This window comes from Leucoraja erinacea, chromosome 20, assembly GCF_028641065.1.
Source record: "Leucoraja erinacea ecotype New England chromosome 20, Leri_hhj_1, whole genome shotgun sequence".
Classification (NCBI taxonomy): Eukaryota; Metazoa; Chordata; class Chondrichthyes; order Rajiformes; family Rajidae; genus Leucoraja; species Leucoraja erinaceus.
The window spans coordinates 30,775,645-30,791,878 of record NC_073396.1 but is presented as its reverse complement, the minus strand read 5'-3'; the positions used below and the strand labels follow the sequence as shown (position 1 = coordinate 30,791,878).

Sequence of the window (16,234 nt, the reverse complement as noted above, 5' to 3'; positions counted from 1 at the left end):
GACCGGTAATGTTAAATGTCTGCCAAACTTCACAGCTGTGTATCTCTGGCTTATTAAAAGTTGGCTGGCTTCTTAAAAGTTGTCTCCACTCCTTCTCCTCTCCCCCCCTCATCTCTCCCACCCCTCCTCCCCCCCCCCCCCCCCCTCCTCCCCCACCCCTCCTCCCTCTCTCCCCCCCCCCTCCTCTCCTCCACCCTTCCCCCCCCCCCCCCCTCTTGAATGAAATGAAAACTTAAATGAAAACTTTATTAATTTAGGGTTTCATCTTTATTTATGAGGATTATGTTTATTAACAATATAGAAAAAATTGAAATGGGATAGAATTACAGATTTTCCTTATATACAGCATGAAAGTAGCGGGACACCAAAGTAGACACTTACTGTAGAATCACCCATTTGACTCTGTATCCCTGGCTGCTGATCAGTAAAGCTTGTGTTGATTTACCTAACCCATTGTGAGTTGTCTGTCTATAAGAAATGAACCTTAACACTTCTCTCCAGAGATGCTGCCTGTCCCATTGAGTTACTCCAGCATTTTGTGTCTATCTTTGATTTAAATCAGCATCTGCAGTTCATTCCTGCACAAGGATAGAGTTCCCTTGCTGTCCCTCTATCTCCCAACCCTAGTTCTCCGACTAGTTTCACCGTCCTCCTGATTAATGCTAATGTTTGTATACCTCCTTGTCACCTTCCCCTCAGCCAACAATGAACCATTCTACATTTCCTTGGTCATCTGGTTTGACCTGTCATTTCCTTGATCACCTGCTTTGACCTGTCATTTTCACACCATACCCTTCCATATATCTAGTCTCCCTTTCCCCTGACTCTCAATGAAGAAGGGTCTCAACCCAAAACGTCACCCAATCCTTCTCTCCAGAGATGCTGCCTGTCCCACTGAGTTACTCCAGCTTTTTGTGTCCAACTTAATAATAGAGTTCTCCCACCATCTCCATTCCCCTTGGTTTTGCTCCTCCCCGTTCATTACCTGAACACCTGTCTCCTTTTCGCCTCTACCCTTTTTCACTAACTCCACCCTTCTACTAATCAACCCTCCTCTGCACCAAAGATCTTATAGCAAAGCTCTGCTATAAGATCTTTGCTCTGCACTGTATCCAGCTGCCATTTGCCAGACTTTGGCCCGCCTCCACCACTCACCTTTCCCAATTTTCTCCCCTCTGCAACAACCAATCTGAAGAAGGGTCCTGACCCGAAATGTTGTCGGTTTACCACCACACATATTCCATGACTGCTGAGTTCCTCCTGCACTTCGCGCTTTGCAATAATTAAAACAAAATAAGTTCCTGACAATCCGAGACACTTAAAAGCAAGGAATGAAATGAAAAACTATAAAGAAAAATTAAACATACAAAAAGTTAACGTAAAGCATTTAAAATTGATAAATATATATATATATATATTAATAATGTTTTAACAACAAATGAACTTACCTTCCCCTCTTCCACCTTGCCACTAACGTGCTCCTCCTACCTTTCGTTCGTTGGCTAATCAGGGAGCGCCCGGGGCAGGGTTAAGGCGAGGCATCGAGTCTGAGCTGTTGCTCGTCTCTCTCCCCGACTAAACGAAAGACAAGTGAAGGGGAACAGTCGGGGAAGAATTACCCCCAATTTAAAAAAACACACAACAGTGAAGGCTACAGAAGGTAAGCGGTCCATGCTTAACGCTTCTTCATTGCGTTTGTGTTTCAACATAACTTGCAGCAGGTGTATGGGCGGCACAGTGGCGCAGCTGGTAAAGCTGCTACAGACCACAGACCTGGGTTCGATCCTGACCTCGGCTGCTGCCTGTGTAGAGTTTGCATGTTCTCCCCTCTCTGGTTCTCTCCCACAGGCGCCGGGTTGTAGATTAGTTGTAAAATTGCCCCTAATGTGTAGGGAGAGCGTAGAACTATACGTGTGAATGGAGTGGACTCGATGGGCCGAAGGGCCTGTTTCCATGGTTCATCTATTTTTAACAAAATAGATCAGGAAACAAATCAAAAAATCCATTCTGGAACTATGTCTCAAAGTCCATTTCCCCCGAGTAAGGAACACTCTTGTACTCCAATAAATTAAACTGACATAAATACCTGATAAACTAATGTTATGTTACTTTTAAAATATTTTTTGAGGTTTTTGTAAATCAGTGTTGAGATATGTATTGGAGTGTGGGTGCAGGCTGAACAAAGGTCTTATATGAGTGAGGCCAGTTTTTTTTTAGGGAAATTACTTCCTGGTCTTTTCACAAACCTGGCAGTTGTTGGGTTTCCTTTGTTTAACCTGGCGACACAATGATCAGAAACACACGAGACTGCAGGTGTTATTTTGCACAGTTCAATGATCTATGTTTCTGTTAACAACAAAAGTTAACAGGTGAATGATGCAACATGTGGGGTGAACCTCAACTAAATCATAGAATGATACAGTGCAGAAATAGGCCTGTCTTGCCAAAACAACCATGATGTCTGTGTAAAACACAAAGTGCTGGAGTAATTTAGTGGCTCAGGCAGCATCTCATAGTCATACAGCATAGAAATAGGCCCTTTGGCCGAGTTTGCCCATGTCGAACAAAATGGCCCATCTGTACTAGTCCCATCTGCCTGCGTTTTGTCCATATCTCTCAAAATCTTTCCTATCCACGCACCTGTCCAAATGCCTTTTAATGGGTCGCTTTGGGTCGAGACCCTTCTAGGTGTATTCCTTTGATCTTTTCGTGTGTATCTTCTGTTTAAGTTTGTGTTAGTTGGCAGCTAGTGTATTAGCTACATGCTGAATTAATTGAAATGGCTTTAATGGCCGCGGGACAATTGGATGAGAAGGGAATAGGGGGTTATGGTATGAGTGTAGGCAGGTGGGACTAAGGGAAAAAAGTTGTTCGGCACGGACTTGTAGGGCCGAGATGGCCTGTTTCCGTGCTGTCATTGTTATATGGTTATATGGATATCAGAGTCCACATATATCTGAATAATCCTAGCTGCACACGGCTCCAACGGGGAGGATTAATCCTCTATTCCTGTCCCTGCAACTAATTTCACTTTATTCTGCTGCGAGCTTATTCTTTGTTTGCTTTGAACAATTCCTACTAGTTCTTAAAAAATAATATTAGGGAGAGGAAAAAGAAAGCAGTTTAGTAGGCAGCAGAGTGGCGTGATGGGCCATGATTGCAGTGTCTGATGTCCTTTGATAATTACATTAAATTTCCGCAACTGTTGTTAGCAACGTGAAGATTCCAGAATAGCAATGAAAAAGAGAGACAATCTTCGCATTAACCTGCGTAATTTAATTGCCAATAAATTTCCTGTAAGCAGTTTCAACCTTACAACATAATTCACAGCAATCTTAGAAATCTGGTCTTTTTTTTCACGGAGTAGCAGTGCAGAAGTATTTACTGTCTATCAATAAATGGGGTAAAGTAAATTGTTTTGGTGTTGTGCAAAGCCTGGACCCTTAGCCAGGGTCAATGTGTATGTTCCCCATAACGTGGTACCACAGAGATCCTGTGCGATAGACAGTAGTTTTGGATTGAAAACTGAAAATGACTGTAGTTAGTTACTTGGGTTACTCTGACAGTACCTCTCACATCTGTTTACTCGGACACCGAGAAGGTTAAAGGCAGCAGGCACATGGGCACACCATCACCTGTGGGTCTACCCCCACCCCTCATCCTCCCCAATATTGCATCCCTGACTTAGAAATACAACATTTCTTCATTGTTGCTCGGTCTAAGTGCTAGAATTCCCTCTTTTGAGTTGGCGTTTGGAATATAAGACTCTTATGAATGACCCTGGTGTCAGGGAGTCCTTCTGTAGATGTGCCCTGAGCAAAACGTCGCCTATCCGTGTTCTCACGAGATGCTGTCTGACTCGCTGAGGTCAGCACTTTGTGCTTTACTCAAGATTCCCAGCATCTGCAGTTCCTTGTGCCTCGGAGGGTCTCTGGCTTTGACCTTTCTTTTGTGGGTTGTGAGCGTCTCGAGATGGTGTCCGGATGTATCAATTGATGTAAAATTGATGAAAGTTAAAGGAACCTCTAATTTGTGGCTGTAGCAATGGGGAATGGACGATGGACACACAACAACAACACTGCAACTGTGCCACCATTTGAAGGAGTACAGCAGTTCACCACCACTTTCGCACGACTCATTTTTCACACCATGGGTGGTGGGTGTATGGAACGAGCTGCCAGAGGAGATAGTTGAGGCAGGGACTACCCAACGTTTAAGAAACAGTTAGACAGGTACATGGATAGGACTGGTTTGGGGGGGGATATCGACCAAGCGCAGGCAGGCGGGACTAGTGTAGCTGGGACATGTTGGCCGGTGTGGGCAAATTGGGCTGAAGGGCCTGTTTCCACACTATCACTATGAGTGATGGTGATAAATGTGGCCTGACTCATCACTCCTATCCCAAGATTTTAATGTAAAAGCTCCTCTGGAAGCTGATCTAAAATGAGGGAGCTGGGCTTGTAGGGCTAAAAGTTAAAACAAATACTTTGGCAAAACTAACAAAAAGGAGCGGGACACAGTGGCGCAGCGGGTAGAGCTGCTGCTTTACAGCGCCAGGTTCAATCCTGACCTTGGCTGCTGTCTGTGTGGAGTTTGCGCATTCTCCCTGGGACTGTGTGGGTTTTCTCCTGGTGCCCACATCCCCAAGTCGAGCAGGTTTGTAGGTTAATTGACCTCTGTAAGTTGTCCCTTGTGTGTAGGGAGTGGATAAGAAAGTGAGATAACATCGAACTCGTGTGAACGGGTGATCGATGTTTGGTGTGGGCTTGGTGGGCCGAAAGGCCTGTTTCCATGCTGGCTCTTCCAATTAATCAACACCATGAGGATTTAATGATCTGCAAACGTTCTTGGTGAAGGTCACAACAGGCGTAATGGGAGTGGAGAATTTGCTCGGGGATCAAATTAAAATTTGACACAAGCCCAAGGACTTAATTTGACCTTCACCCAAAGGTCATCATTGGGCTCCATTGGATTTGGGTTGAGTATCTCGGCTTTGTGTAATAATATTGAGCCTTGCTGCATTTATTTTATAGTTGGGCCCCAAGTAAGAACTTTCTTAGCCCCCAATCCAAGCCCAACAGGCAACCCGGCTCTGAATGTCTGTACAAATGTGTGGACATATGGGAGAGGTCCATTTAAATAAAGGATGCAAACCCGGAGATGTGTTTTATTTCCTCATGTTGAATACTGACACTGATATTATACAACCCAAAGTGTAAACATATTTATTTTTCTCTCTGCACTTTTTCTCAAAGTGCTACCAAATCATATTTGTCAGGATGGTGAATGTGCATGAATCTTGAGCATTGATCTTTATGTCCAGCAACTCAGTGGTGAGAGCAGGGGAGAGGCGCGCATGTACATCCACCAGCACACAAAGCTGGGATCAAACACCTGCTCATCTCGGGTGATTTCTCTGGGGAAGTGACTGCGTGTCCGTAGCACAAACAGGAAAACAGCTGCTGCGTCTGACATGTGTATGAGCCGTGGCCATGTACACAGCAAAGACCAACATCAACCTTACTGCTTCTCCAATCCAATAACCATACTGTGTGGAGAGCCTGTTAATCTAACCGACTGCTACAAGTAAATCAAGTATTTGCCCAATCCAACCCACACACCATCAACCTTCCCCTCAAAACGTACTTCTTGGCCTGCACAACAAAGGCCTTGTGATACGCAACAGGCCCTTCGGCCCAACTTAACCATGCTGACCAAGATGTCCCATCTACACTAGCTCCACCTGCCCATGGTTGCCTCGTATCCCTCAATCGTTCCTATTCATGTGCTTGTCCAAATGTATTTTAAATGTTGTTATTAGTTCCTGCCCCCAACTACCTCCTCTGGCAGCTAAGTCCATGTACCCATCACCCTCTGCATATTATATTGAAAGTGTGATGGTTTGCGGTAACTTGGGTTGTAAATGTACTGCAGGGAAGGAAACAATCATACAGAAAGCGCCAGTTTTGGAAACCAACTGCATGAGGATATTGAGGTTTATTTTCTAAGGTGGCCTGGCATAATAGGAATACTTTGACAATTGCTGCTCATGTATTGGAAAGTGTCAGATCCCATCAGTGTAAACGGGATAACATCAAATCGCTTCAGGTAGTGAAGGATTACTGGGCACAGGGTGAATCCCACCCCACCTCGGTGTTAAGATTTTACACGCCAATGGAAGGTTGTGAATTTCAGTTTGTAAGCCTTGATCTTTGTGCAGCGAAGTGGCAGAACCTATGATCTGTCAGCAGATATCTATTCCCATGCCGAGGTAGACATTTTTTAATCAGAAAGCCAGTAGGACTCCCTGCTGCATCCGCACCAGTGTGGATCGAGGGATTGCGCTGTGTGAACCTAATTACTTCTTTTAATAATAATAATGCATTTTATTTAGGGGCGCCTTTCAGAACACTCAAGGACACCTTACAGATTAAAACAAACAAATTACAAATATATAAATAAAATGAAACAAAAACAACTTATGTCTTTTTGTGTTTGATATGAACAAGTATGTTGAGGTTTCTCTGCTTTGCAACCACACTTGTGTTTTACACCCCCACCTAACCAACTAGTTACCTACTTATATTGTAATTTCTCCATTATTTTCCCCTATACTTTAAATTGTTACCCGTTTCCAGAGTTTCCTTATTCTCAGTTTTAATGTTCACTTGATCTTGCCTCGTTCTACATTAGCAGCAAAAAGTGCTGAAACTATATACATCAAGACAGGTACCTGCTGAGAGAAAATCACTAAAATATTTCCATTGCATAGAGGAACTGGCCAAAATAAGCAATGTACCACTGCAGGCCAAGCAGCTTTCTCCCACACTTCAACATTCAATCGATTGATGTAGGAGTGTGTAGGAAGGAACTGCAGATGCTAGTTTACACCGAAGATAGACACAAAATGCTGGAGTAAAGGGTCTGTCCCACTTATGCGACCTTTATAGGTGACCTCCAGCACCTGTAATAGGTCGCCAAAATTTTCAACATGTTGAAAATTCAGCGGCAACCAGGAAGACGCTACGACTCTTTGGAGACCTCTTACGACCATAGGAGACCTCTCATGCTATATCTCTAAACTAAACTAAAATGTGACAAATGATCTATTGATCAAGGCAGGTGGGGCAGAAGATGAAAACCTGGAGGTCTCTGTCTTTGTTCTGTCCTAGGGGAGAGACTGTGAGAGCTCCATCCAAGACCACAAGAAATTGCAGCAAATTGTGGACACAGCCCAGACCATCACTAAAAGCAATCTCCCTTCTATTGACTCTATTTATACCTCACGCTGCCTCAACAAGGCCAGCAACATAATCAAGGACGAGTCGCACCCTGGCCACTCCCATCTCGCATCAGGCAAAAGGTTAAAAAGTGTGAAAACGCACACCTCCAGATTCAGGGACAGTTTCTTCCCAGCTGAATCATCCTACCACAACTGGAGAGCAGCGCTGAATGACTGTCTACCTCTTTGATGACATTCGGACTATCCTTGATCGGACTTTTTCCAATGTTCTCTCGACTCTGGATCAGTTCCTGTAGATTGGAGGATAGCCAATGTAACTCCACTTTTTAGGAAAGGAGGGGAGAGAGAAAATGGGGAATTATAGACCAGTTAGCCTTGTGGGGAAGATGCTTGAGTTGATTATTAAAGATGTGATATTAACGCATTTGGAAAGCAGTGGCGTGATCGGTCAAAGTCAGCATGAAGGGAAAATCATGCTTGACTAATCACTGGAATTTTTTGAGGATGTAACAAGTAGAATGGGTAAGGGAGAGCCAGAGGATGTGGTGTATCTGGACTTTCAAAAAGCCTTTGACAAGTTCCCACACAAGAGATTAGTGTGCAAAATGAGAGCACACGGTATTGGGGGTAGGGTATTGACATGGATAGAGAACTGGATGGCAGACAGAAAGCAAAGGGTAGGAATTAATGGGTCCTATTCAGAATTGCAGACAGTGAATAGTGGGGTGCCGCAAGGCTCGGTGCAGGGACCCCAGTTGTTTACAATATATATTAACGATTTAGCACAAGGGAATTAAATGTAACATCTCTTAAATTTGCAGATGACATAAAGTTGGGTGGCAGTGTGAGCAGCAAGGAGGATGCTATGAGAATGCAGGGTGACTTGGACAGGTTGGGTGAGTGGGCAGAACCATGGCAGATGCAGTATAATGTGGATAAATGTGAGGTTATTCACTTCGGTGGCAATAACAGGAAGGCAGATTATTATGTGAATGGTGTCAGATTAGAAGGGGAGGTGCAACGAGACCTGGGTGTGCTTGTACATCAGGCACTGAAAGTAAGCATGCAGCTACAGCAAGTAGTGAAGAAAGCTAATGGCATGTTGACCTTCATTGCAAGAGGATTTGAGATGAAGCCACAGATCAGGAAAAGGAAAGGAAATTAAGTGTCGCTGCTGGTAGAGCTGCCACCTCACAGCACCAGAGGCTGTGTGTGGACTCTGTCGCCGTCCGAACTCCGTACAGACAGCACCCGTAATCGGGATTGAACCCGGGTCTCCGCCACTACATTCGCTGTTAGGCAACAATACCGCTGCACCACCGTGTAATGACCTGGAAATCATTCTTGTGAAACCTTTTTTAAATACAATCCATTTATAAGCACGTGGTTAAGAAATTGTGTTGTGTGTTATATTGTGAAGGGTTTGTAAGTATATTTTGTGCAGGGTGCATAACAACTCCTGTTTTATGTTGTGCAGTTACTGTTGTTTACCAAACCTCCACGCTTGAACCATCTCAGAACAGCCATTATCAAAGATGGCTGACCAAGATGTGGGAGCACAGATTGAAGCACAGTTTAATGATGTTGTGAGGAGACTACAAAGCAAGCAACTTTTTCAGTCTGACTGGGATATTGCCACTTTTGCCATTTTCTTCATTTTTATTGGTAAGTTGCCAAAGGCTACCAAAGATTAATAATTGTAATCTACATATAGAACAATTGCTCATATTTAGGAATATAATTTTTTTTAAATATCTTTGTCCTTCAGTATGTAGCAAATCCTTGCCCTAACTCTTTCATCGGATCCTGAGATGTTGCAAATCACTCTTAAAAAGTTGTGGTTAAATATGTTGCTTTTTCTGCTAAATATCTAATCAGTTAAGGGAGACAAACATTGGCAGTCTTGTACGTTGTATTAGCGTCTGCTGTTGTCTCAACATCAAGAAAAACCTGCCAGATGGTTGTGTTTTCAAACGGTGCCAATTTAAATTTGAACAGGCCTGTCCCTTTTCTGTTTGTGTGGTGAAGTTCTGTGCTCATGGCTACCCTGCCAGAAGACATGTTGCTGACTGCTTTCCAGAGACATGTCAAATTCCCTGCACACAGAGAGCTGAACGTTAACCACCTGACAGGAACCTGATGCACAAAAGTTTAGTTTTGAGATGCAGCACGGAAACAGACCCTTCAGCCCACCGAGTCCGCGCCGACCAGCAATCCCCACACACTAACACTATCCCACATACACTAAAAACAATTTACAATGATACCAAGATAATTAACCTACAAACCTGTACGTCTTGGGAGTGTGGGCAGAACCCGGAGAAACCCCACGCAGGTCACGGGGAGAAACTCCATATAATTAAGCACCTGTAGACACGTAGCCAAAGTCTATAAACCCACTGTCACCTCTGAAGCCCACGGTTTAGTTTATCATGTTGAGTTTTGTAGCTGTGCACAGTTTAATTCTGAGATCCTTTGGTAACCTTGTCAGGCATGAAGTTGAGGCCAAGGTTGCATGTATGTTAATAAGGATGAGTTTGATGCATAATTCACAAGTTGTACAGGAATACTCTAATCATCCACCTTGTTCGACCATCATCTGACCATGTTTGTCCATTGGAATGCCCATTCCTAGATGCCATTGAATCAGTAATCACATTAATATTATGAATGAAAGACCCTGTACAGGATTAAGGAGTTATTGTGAAAGGTATTTCTACATCTGTGAAAACAAAATTCAGATATTTAGTCTTTTAGACTTTACTTTAGAAACAGCGCGGAACAAATTTTGCATCTGCATCATTAGTCTAAAAGAAAACGCAGTCAACAATTAACATGCTCGGAGCCAGTGTTCCTCTACTTAACTCATTCCTCCCGGAATGAGAGATGTGAAGAATGTGTTAAATAGCAAGGTTAGTTTTACCCTAGTTCAGTTTGTGATTATCATGTGCACATATTGCAGTGAAAAGTTTGTTCTGCATGCTGTTCAGTCAAACTATACTATGATTCACATGAGTATCATAGATCCTCTTCTGGGACAGCATGTAGAGAGTCGCCATGTTCTGGCGCCATCTTGTAACTTGAATGAATGAATGATACTTTATTATCACACGTGACTTGTCACAGTGAGATTCTTTGTTTTTGCGTACACATGGTATGCAAAGAGTCACCACATATAGGGCACCAACTAAGTTACAAAGTATTCAATAGACAATAAACAATAGACAATAGGTGCAGGAGTAGACCATTTGGCCCTTCGAGTCAGCACCGCCATTCAATGTGATCATGGCTGATCATCCCCAATCAGTACCCGTTCCTGCCTTCTCCCCATATCCCCTGACTCCGCTATCTTTAAGAGCCCTATCTAGCTCTCTCTTGAAAGTATCCAGAGAACCAGCCTCCACCACCTTCTGAGGCAGAGATTTCCACAGACTCACAACTCTCTGTGAGAAAAAGTGTTTCCTCGTCTCAGTTCTAAATGGCTTACCCCTTATTCTTAAACTGTGGCCCCAAGTTCTGGACTCTCCCAACATCAAGAACATATTCCATTTATTCCTTTTTTCTCTCGACCCACCCCCCCCCCCCCCCCCCCCCCCCACGTTGGGTCCCTCTTTGTTCTCTGTCTCCAAGTCTCTGAAAAGTCCAATTGTGGCCCAAGGAATGACACTATCCTACACACTAAGGACAATTTACAATTTTACCAAAGTCAATCAAGCTACAAACCTGAACGTCTTTAGAGTGTGGGAGGAAACCGAAGCACCCAGAGAAAACCCCCGTGGTCACAGAGAGAAATGATAAACTCCGTACAGACAGCACCCGTAGTCAGGATCGAGCACGGGTCCTCTGGCGCTGTAAGGCAGCAACTCGACTGCTACACCACTGTGCTGCCCACATTGTTACTTAGTCCAAAATATCAAAACTCTATATTTGGTATATAGAAATATTGAAGTTCTTGTACAACTTGTGGATCAGGCATTCACTGCTTCATAAATAGTTTATCACTTTGCCTATTTCAGTTGGAAATTCTAATCGTCTAAGGATTATTCTAAAATCGATGTTCTGCAGTCTGAAGAATCCTGATGTTGAATTTCTGTTGGGCGAAACTGTTTTGCAACATTTCACGCGTTCAAATTTCCCCGAGCTAGATTGTGTTAACTGTGTACCTAAAGTCCTTGCAGCCTGCCTTTAATGTCAGCAGTTTTGCTTAGCAAAAGAATTTTGCTGGAAAACCCAGCATGCAAAATAAGTTAATGATATTATTTTATTTGTACAGGCTTGGTGTGTTAAATAACCCCTTATGGTGACACTGCATTGCTCACAGTTTAAAAGGGGCAAAGTTCTGTTATCTTGAAGATTTTGTGCCTGGGAAAATATGCACAACTGTTTTAACAAGATAGTATAAGGCGGAAAAGTTGCCTTCCGACTGTCAAATCCAGTGACAAATAATTTGCACTGTTGTGAATTCTGCGTGATTTCCCTTTAATTTTCTTTTTACTTCTTGTTTTCCTTTTAATTTTCCAGGTGCTGTGTTGTTTCTCATTCTCTTGGTTGTGGTTCGCTTTCTCTGGGGCTGCTGCTGCTGCTGCTGCTCTACCTCCAAAAAGGTTTGTCTTCTTTCTTTTGGGGTGAACTGGTTCAGGACTCCCTGCTGTTGCAGCTGGGAGAAATGCCATCTCAGTGCCACATAATCTCCGAATGTACCGTCAACCACAATGTGACAGCAGGACACAGTGGTGCAGCGCTAGAATTGCTGCCTCACAGCACCGCAGACCCGATCTCGATCCTAGATCCTGGCTAGGGGCACTGCCTGTGTGGAATTTGTGCATTCTCCCTGTGACCACGTCCGTTTTCTCCGGGTGTTCCGGTTTTCTCCCACGTCCCAAAGACGTGTAGGTTTGTAGGTCAATTGGCAAAATTGAAAATTATCCCTACTCTGTAGGATACTGCTAGTGTACAGGGTGGTCGATGGTCGGCGTGGACTCGGTGGGCTGATGGGCCTGTTTCCATGCTGTATCTAAACGAAACTATATGAAGATCCATGTGCCGCTGAGCTAAATCCTAAAGAAAAGCCATCCGGGCTCTCTTTTACAGGCACCTATCCAGTAATTAGCAGCAACCTGTCAACTTCATCAGCAAGGTTATGCTGCAGGGTGTTTGGTACAGAATCAGGCCTTTTATTGTCACTGCCTACTATCTCTCATTGGAAGCTTCATTATCTGGATGAAAACATCCGTAAACTGAACAAATCTTGCAGCAAGCAATCTGCTGGAGGAACACGGCAGTCTTTGTCTGCACTCATTGGTCATCCACCTGCCTCCCACCCCCACTCCCTCCCCACACCACCACCTGGCTCAATCTGTGGTCACCTTCCCCATAGCCATCAATGAGCCATTGTACATTTCCTTGATCATCCTCTGCTTTTATCTGTTCTTTTCATACCTTATATTCTTTTTGTACCCTTCCATATCTCTGGTTTCCCTCTCCAATCTGCTCATAATGCTTCTTCACCCCATCTCGGTCCACTAATCACTCACTTGCCTCTGTCTCAACACCGCCGTCCTTCTTTATATAGGCTATTTTCTCTCTGCACTCTTGATCCTATTGCAGGGTTTCAACCCAAAATTAGACGGGCCGAATGGGCCGAATGGCCTAATTCTACTCCTATGACTTGTGAACAAATTTTGCAACTGCTTAATAAATCTCAAAGAAAACGCAGTCAACAATTGACATACTCGGAGCCAGTGTTCCTCTACTTAACTAATTCCTCCCGGAATGAGAGATGTGAAGAATGTGTTAAATAGCAAGGTTAGTTTTACCCTAGTTTAGTTTGTTATTGTCATGTGCACATATTGCAGTGAAAGGTTTGTTCTGCATGCTGTTCAGTCAAACCATACAATACATGAGTATAATAGATCCTCTTCTGGGACAGCATGTAGAGTCGCCATGTTCTGGCGCCATCTTGTAACTTGAATGAATGAACGATACTTTATTATCACATGTGACTTGTCACGGTGAGATTTTGTTGTTAGGTATGCAAAGAGTCGCCACATATAGGGCACTGACAAAGTTACAAAGGTGAAGGGATCTGAATACTTTCTGAATGCACTGTTTATTTATATTGTGTGTGTGTGTCTAAATCTATATCTCAGATCCCTTCACCTTTTCTACATTAATACATTACAGCCTTATTCTAAAATGGATTAAATTATTTTTATATATATATATATACATACACGCACACATACGTACACACAAAAAATATGCTTATTCTTCGTAAGACATCGAGATCAATAAGCTAGCAAATGAATTTCAAATATTTTGAGCTGATTCTTTCTCTTTCAGCCTTCAAAGCGTAAAGTGGGTGTCGACAACCTGGCACTAGAACCGTAGAACTTAAATTGGATCTTTGACCATCAACCGGATCATTTAACGACCACCTTCACTGTCACAGAATCCAGTGCAATCCTTTTGGCCGACGTCTTTTCCGAATTAATCCAGCAAAGAAATCTATCCTTTTTTAGCAATCTTGCTTCAGTTTGGTACCAACGTTACTTTGGACCCACACTCTGTGAACCGTTAGGCAGATGACTAGCAGCAATGTTTTCTACAGCCCCTTAATAACCACTCTGGGTAAAGCAAAGAGATCTTGAAAATGAATGCGCCCCTTATTTTTGGAAGGGAATCCACCATTTTAAGCTGCAACTGAGATTAGATTGGAAGCGGGTAGATACAGGTTTGTGCAGCATGTTGGGATTCAAACACACAGCTTTCCTTCAGAATATTATTTGTAATCGCTTCCAAATTCTTATTTTGCTAAAATCCTAATTGAAAATGAATTGATTGCTTGTATAAAATCTATTGATTGGGTCCCATCACTGTGCACTTTGTTTTAATTGTTAACTTCCATTCAACATTCAATATCAACAGTTAATTCTGTCTGGATAAATTGTTATTGTCAACACAATATTTTAAAGATGTACTATTTCAAATGCTTTTTTCCAGAATAAATTATTTTAATGGTGTAAAAATGAATTGGTTTCTTTACAATTACTTTTTAAAAGCAAATTTTGTGTATTCACTATATGTAGCCGACTTACATTACTTCTAACTTCCATCCGGCACTCAAATACACCTGGACCATTTCCGACACTTCCCTACCATTCCTTGACCTCACTATCTCCATTGCAGGTGATAGACTTCTGACCGACATATACTATAAACCCACTGACTCCCATGGCTATCTGGACTACACTTCTTCCCACCCTGCTTCCTGTAAGGACTCCATCCCCTACTCCCAATTACTCCGTCTACGCCGCATCTGCTCCACGGATGAGGCGTTCCACACCAGGACATCTGAAATGTCCTCATTATTCAGGGAACGGGGGTTCCCCTCCTCCACCATAAATGAGGCTCGCACCAGGGTCTCTTCCATACCCCGCAACACTGCTCTCTCTCCCCACCCCCCCACTCGCAACAAGGGCCGAGTCCCCCTAGTCCTCACCTTTCACCCCACCAGCCGTCACATACGAAAAGTAATCCTCCATCAGTTTCGCCACCTCCAACGTGACCCCACCACTCGCCACATCTTCCCATCTCCCCCCATATCTGCCTTCCGCAAAGACCACTCCCTCCATAACTCCCTTGTCAATTCTTCCCTTCCCTCTCGTACCACCCCCTCCCCGGGCACTTTCCCTTGCAACCGCAAGAGATGCAACACTTGTCCCTTTACCTCCCCCGTCGACTCCATTCAAGGACCCAAGCAATCGTTCCAGGTGCGACAGAGGTTTATCTGCATCTCTTCCAACCTCATCTATTGCGTCCGCTGCTCTAGATGTCAGCAGATCTATATCGGTGAGACCAAGCGGAGGTTGGGCGATCGTTTCGCCGAACACCTCCGCTCGGTCCGCAATAACCAAGCTGACCTCCCGGTGGCTCAGCACTTCAACTCCCCCTCCCACTCCGTCTCCGACCTCTCTGTCCTGGGTCTCCTCCATGGCCACAGCGAGCAGCACCGGAAATTGGAGGAACAGCACCTCATATTCCGTTTGGGGAGTCTGCATCCTGGGGGCATGAACATCGAATTCTCCCAATTTTGTTAGTCCTTGCTGTCTCCTACCCTTCCTCAGCCCCCCTGCCGTCTCCTCCCATCCCCCAGCCTTCGGGCTCCTCCTTTTTCCTTTCTTGTCCCCGCCCACCCCTGCCCCCTATCAGTCTGAAGAAGGATTTCGTCCCGAAACGTTGCTTATTTCCTTCGCTCCATAGATGCTGCTGCACCCGCTGAGTTTCTCCAGCTTTTTTGTGTAACCTTACATTACTTCTTATTTGCTTTCAAAATAAATGAAACATTCCAACATAAGTCTACCTAGTAAAGCTGCTGCCTCACAGCGCCAGTGACCCAGGTTTAATCCTGACCTCGGGTGCTGTCAATGTGGACTTTATGTGTTCCCCTGTGACCTTGTTGGATTTCCTCTGGGTGATTTCCACCCACGTCTCAAAGATGAGTGGTTTGTAGGCCAATTGGAGTGGATAAAAAAGCAGGATAACATAGAAGTAGTGTGAACGGGAGATCGATGGTCGGCATGGACTGAAGGGCCTGTTTCCATGCTGTATCTCTAAACATGACATCGCTTGTGACTGTGGGCTAAGTGTAGAAACAAGTCATTTTAATTTTGCAAGAGTAAAATAAATTTGCATTTTATCCTATTGTCAATTTGTTAAAATGTTTATGAACATTTGTTGCCAGAAGAAAATTGTAATTTATAAATTCAAGTGCGCAATTGATTCATGATTATCCTAGCAAGAATGAATGGCCTCCTCCACAGTGCCCGCCATAATGTTTGGGACAAAGACCCATCATTTATTTATTTGCCCTTACAAATTTGAGATTTATAATAGAAAAATTCACATGTGGTTAAAGTGCACATTGTCAGATTTTATTAAAGGGTATTTTTATACAATTTGGTTTCACCATGTAGAAATTACAGCTGTGTT

General features: G+C 43.7%; 1 protein-coding gene across 1 annotated transcript; it reads left to right on the top strand.

Moving 5' to 3' along the window:
- The first annotated feature begins 1,497 nt into the window (after positions 1–1,497).
- smim22 (small integral membrane protein 22) lies at positions 1,498–14,275 on the top strand. Its single transcript, XM_055651779.1, has 4 exons — positions 1,498–1,660; positions 8,721–8,908; positions 11,765–11,847; positions 13,586–14,275. The coding sequence occupies exons 2-4, from the start codon at positions 8,779–8,781 to the stop codon at positions 13,631–13,633; spliced, it is 261 nt and encodes an 86-aa protein (XP_055507754.1). The 5' UTR covers positions 1,498–1,660; positions 8,721–8,778; the 3' UTR covers positions 13,634–14,275.
- The last annotated feature ends 1,959 nt before the right edge of the window (positions 14,276–16,234 follow it).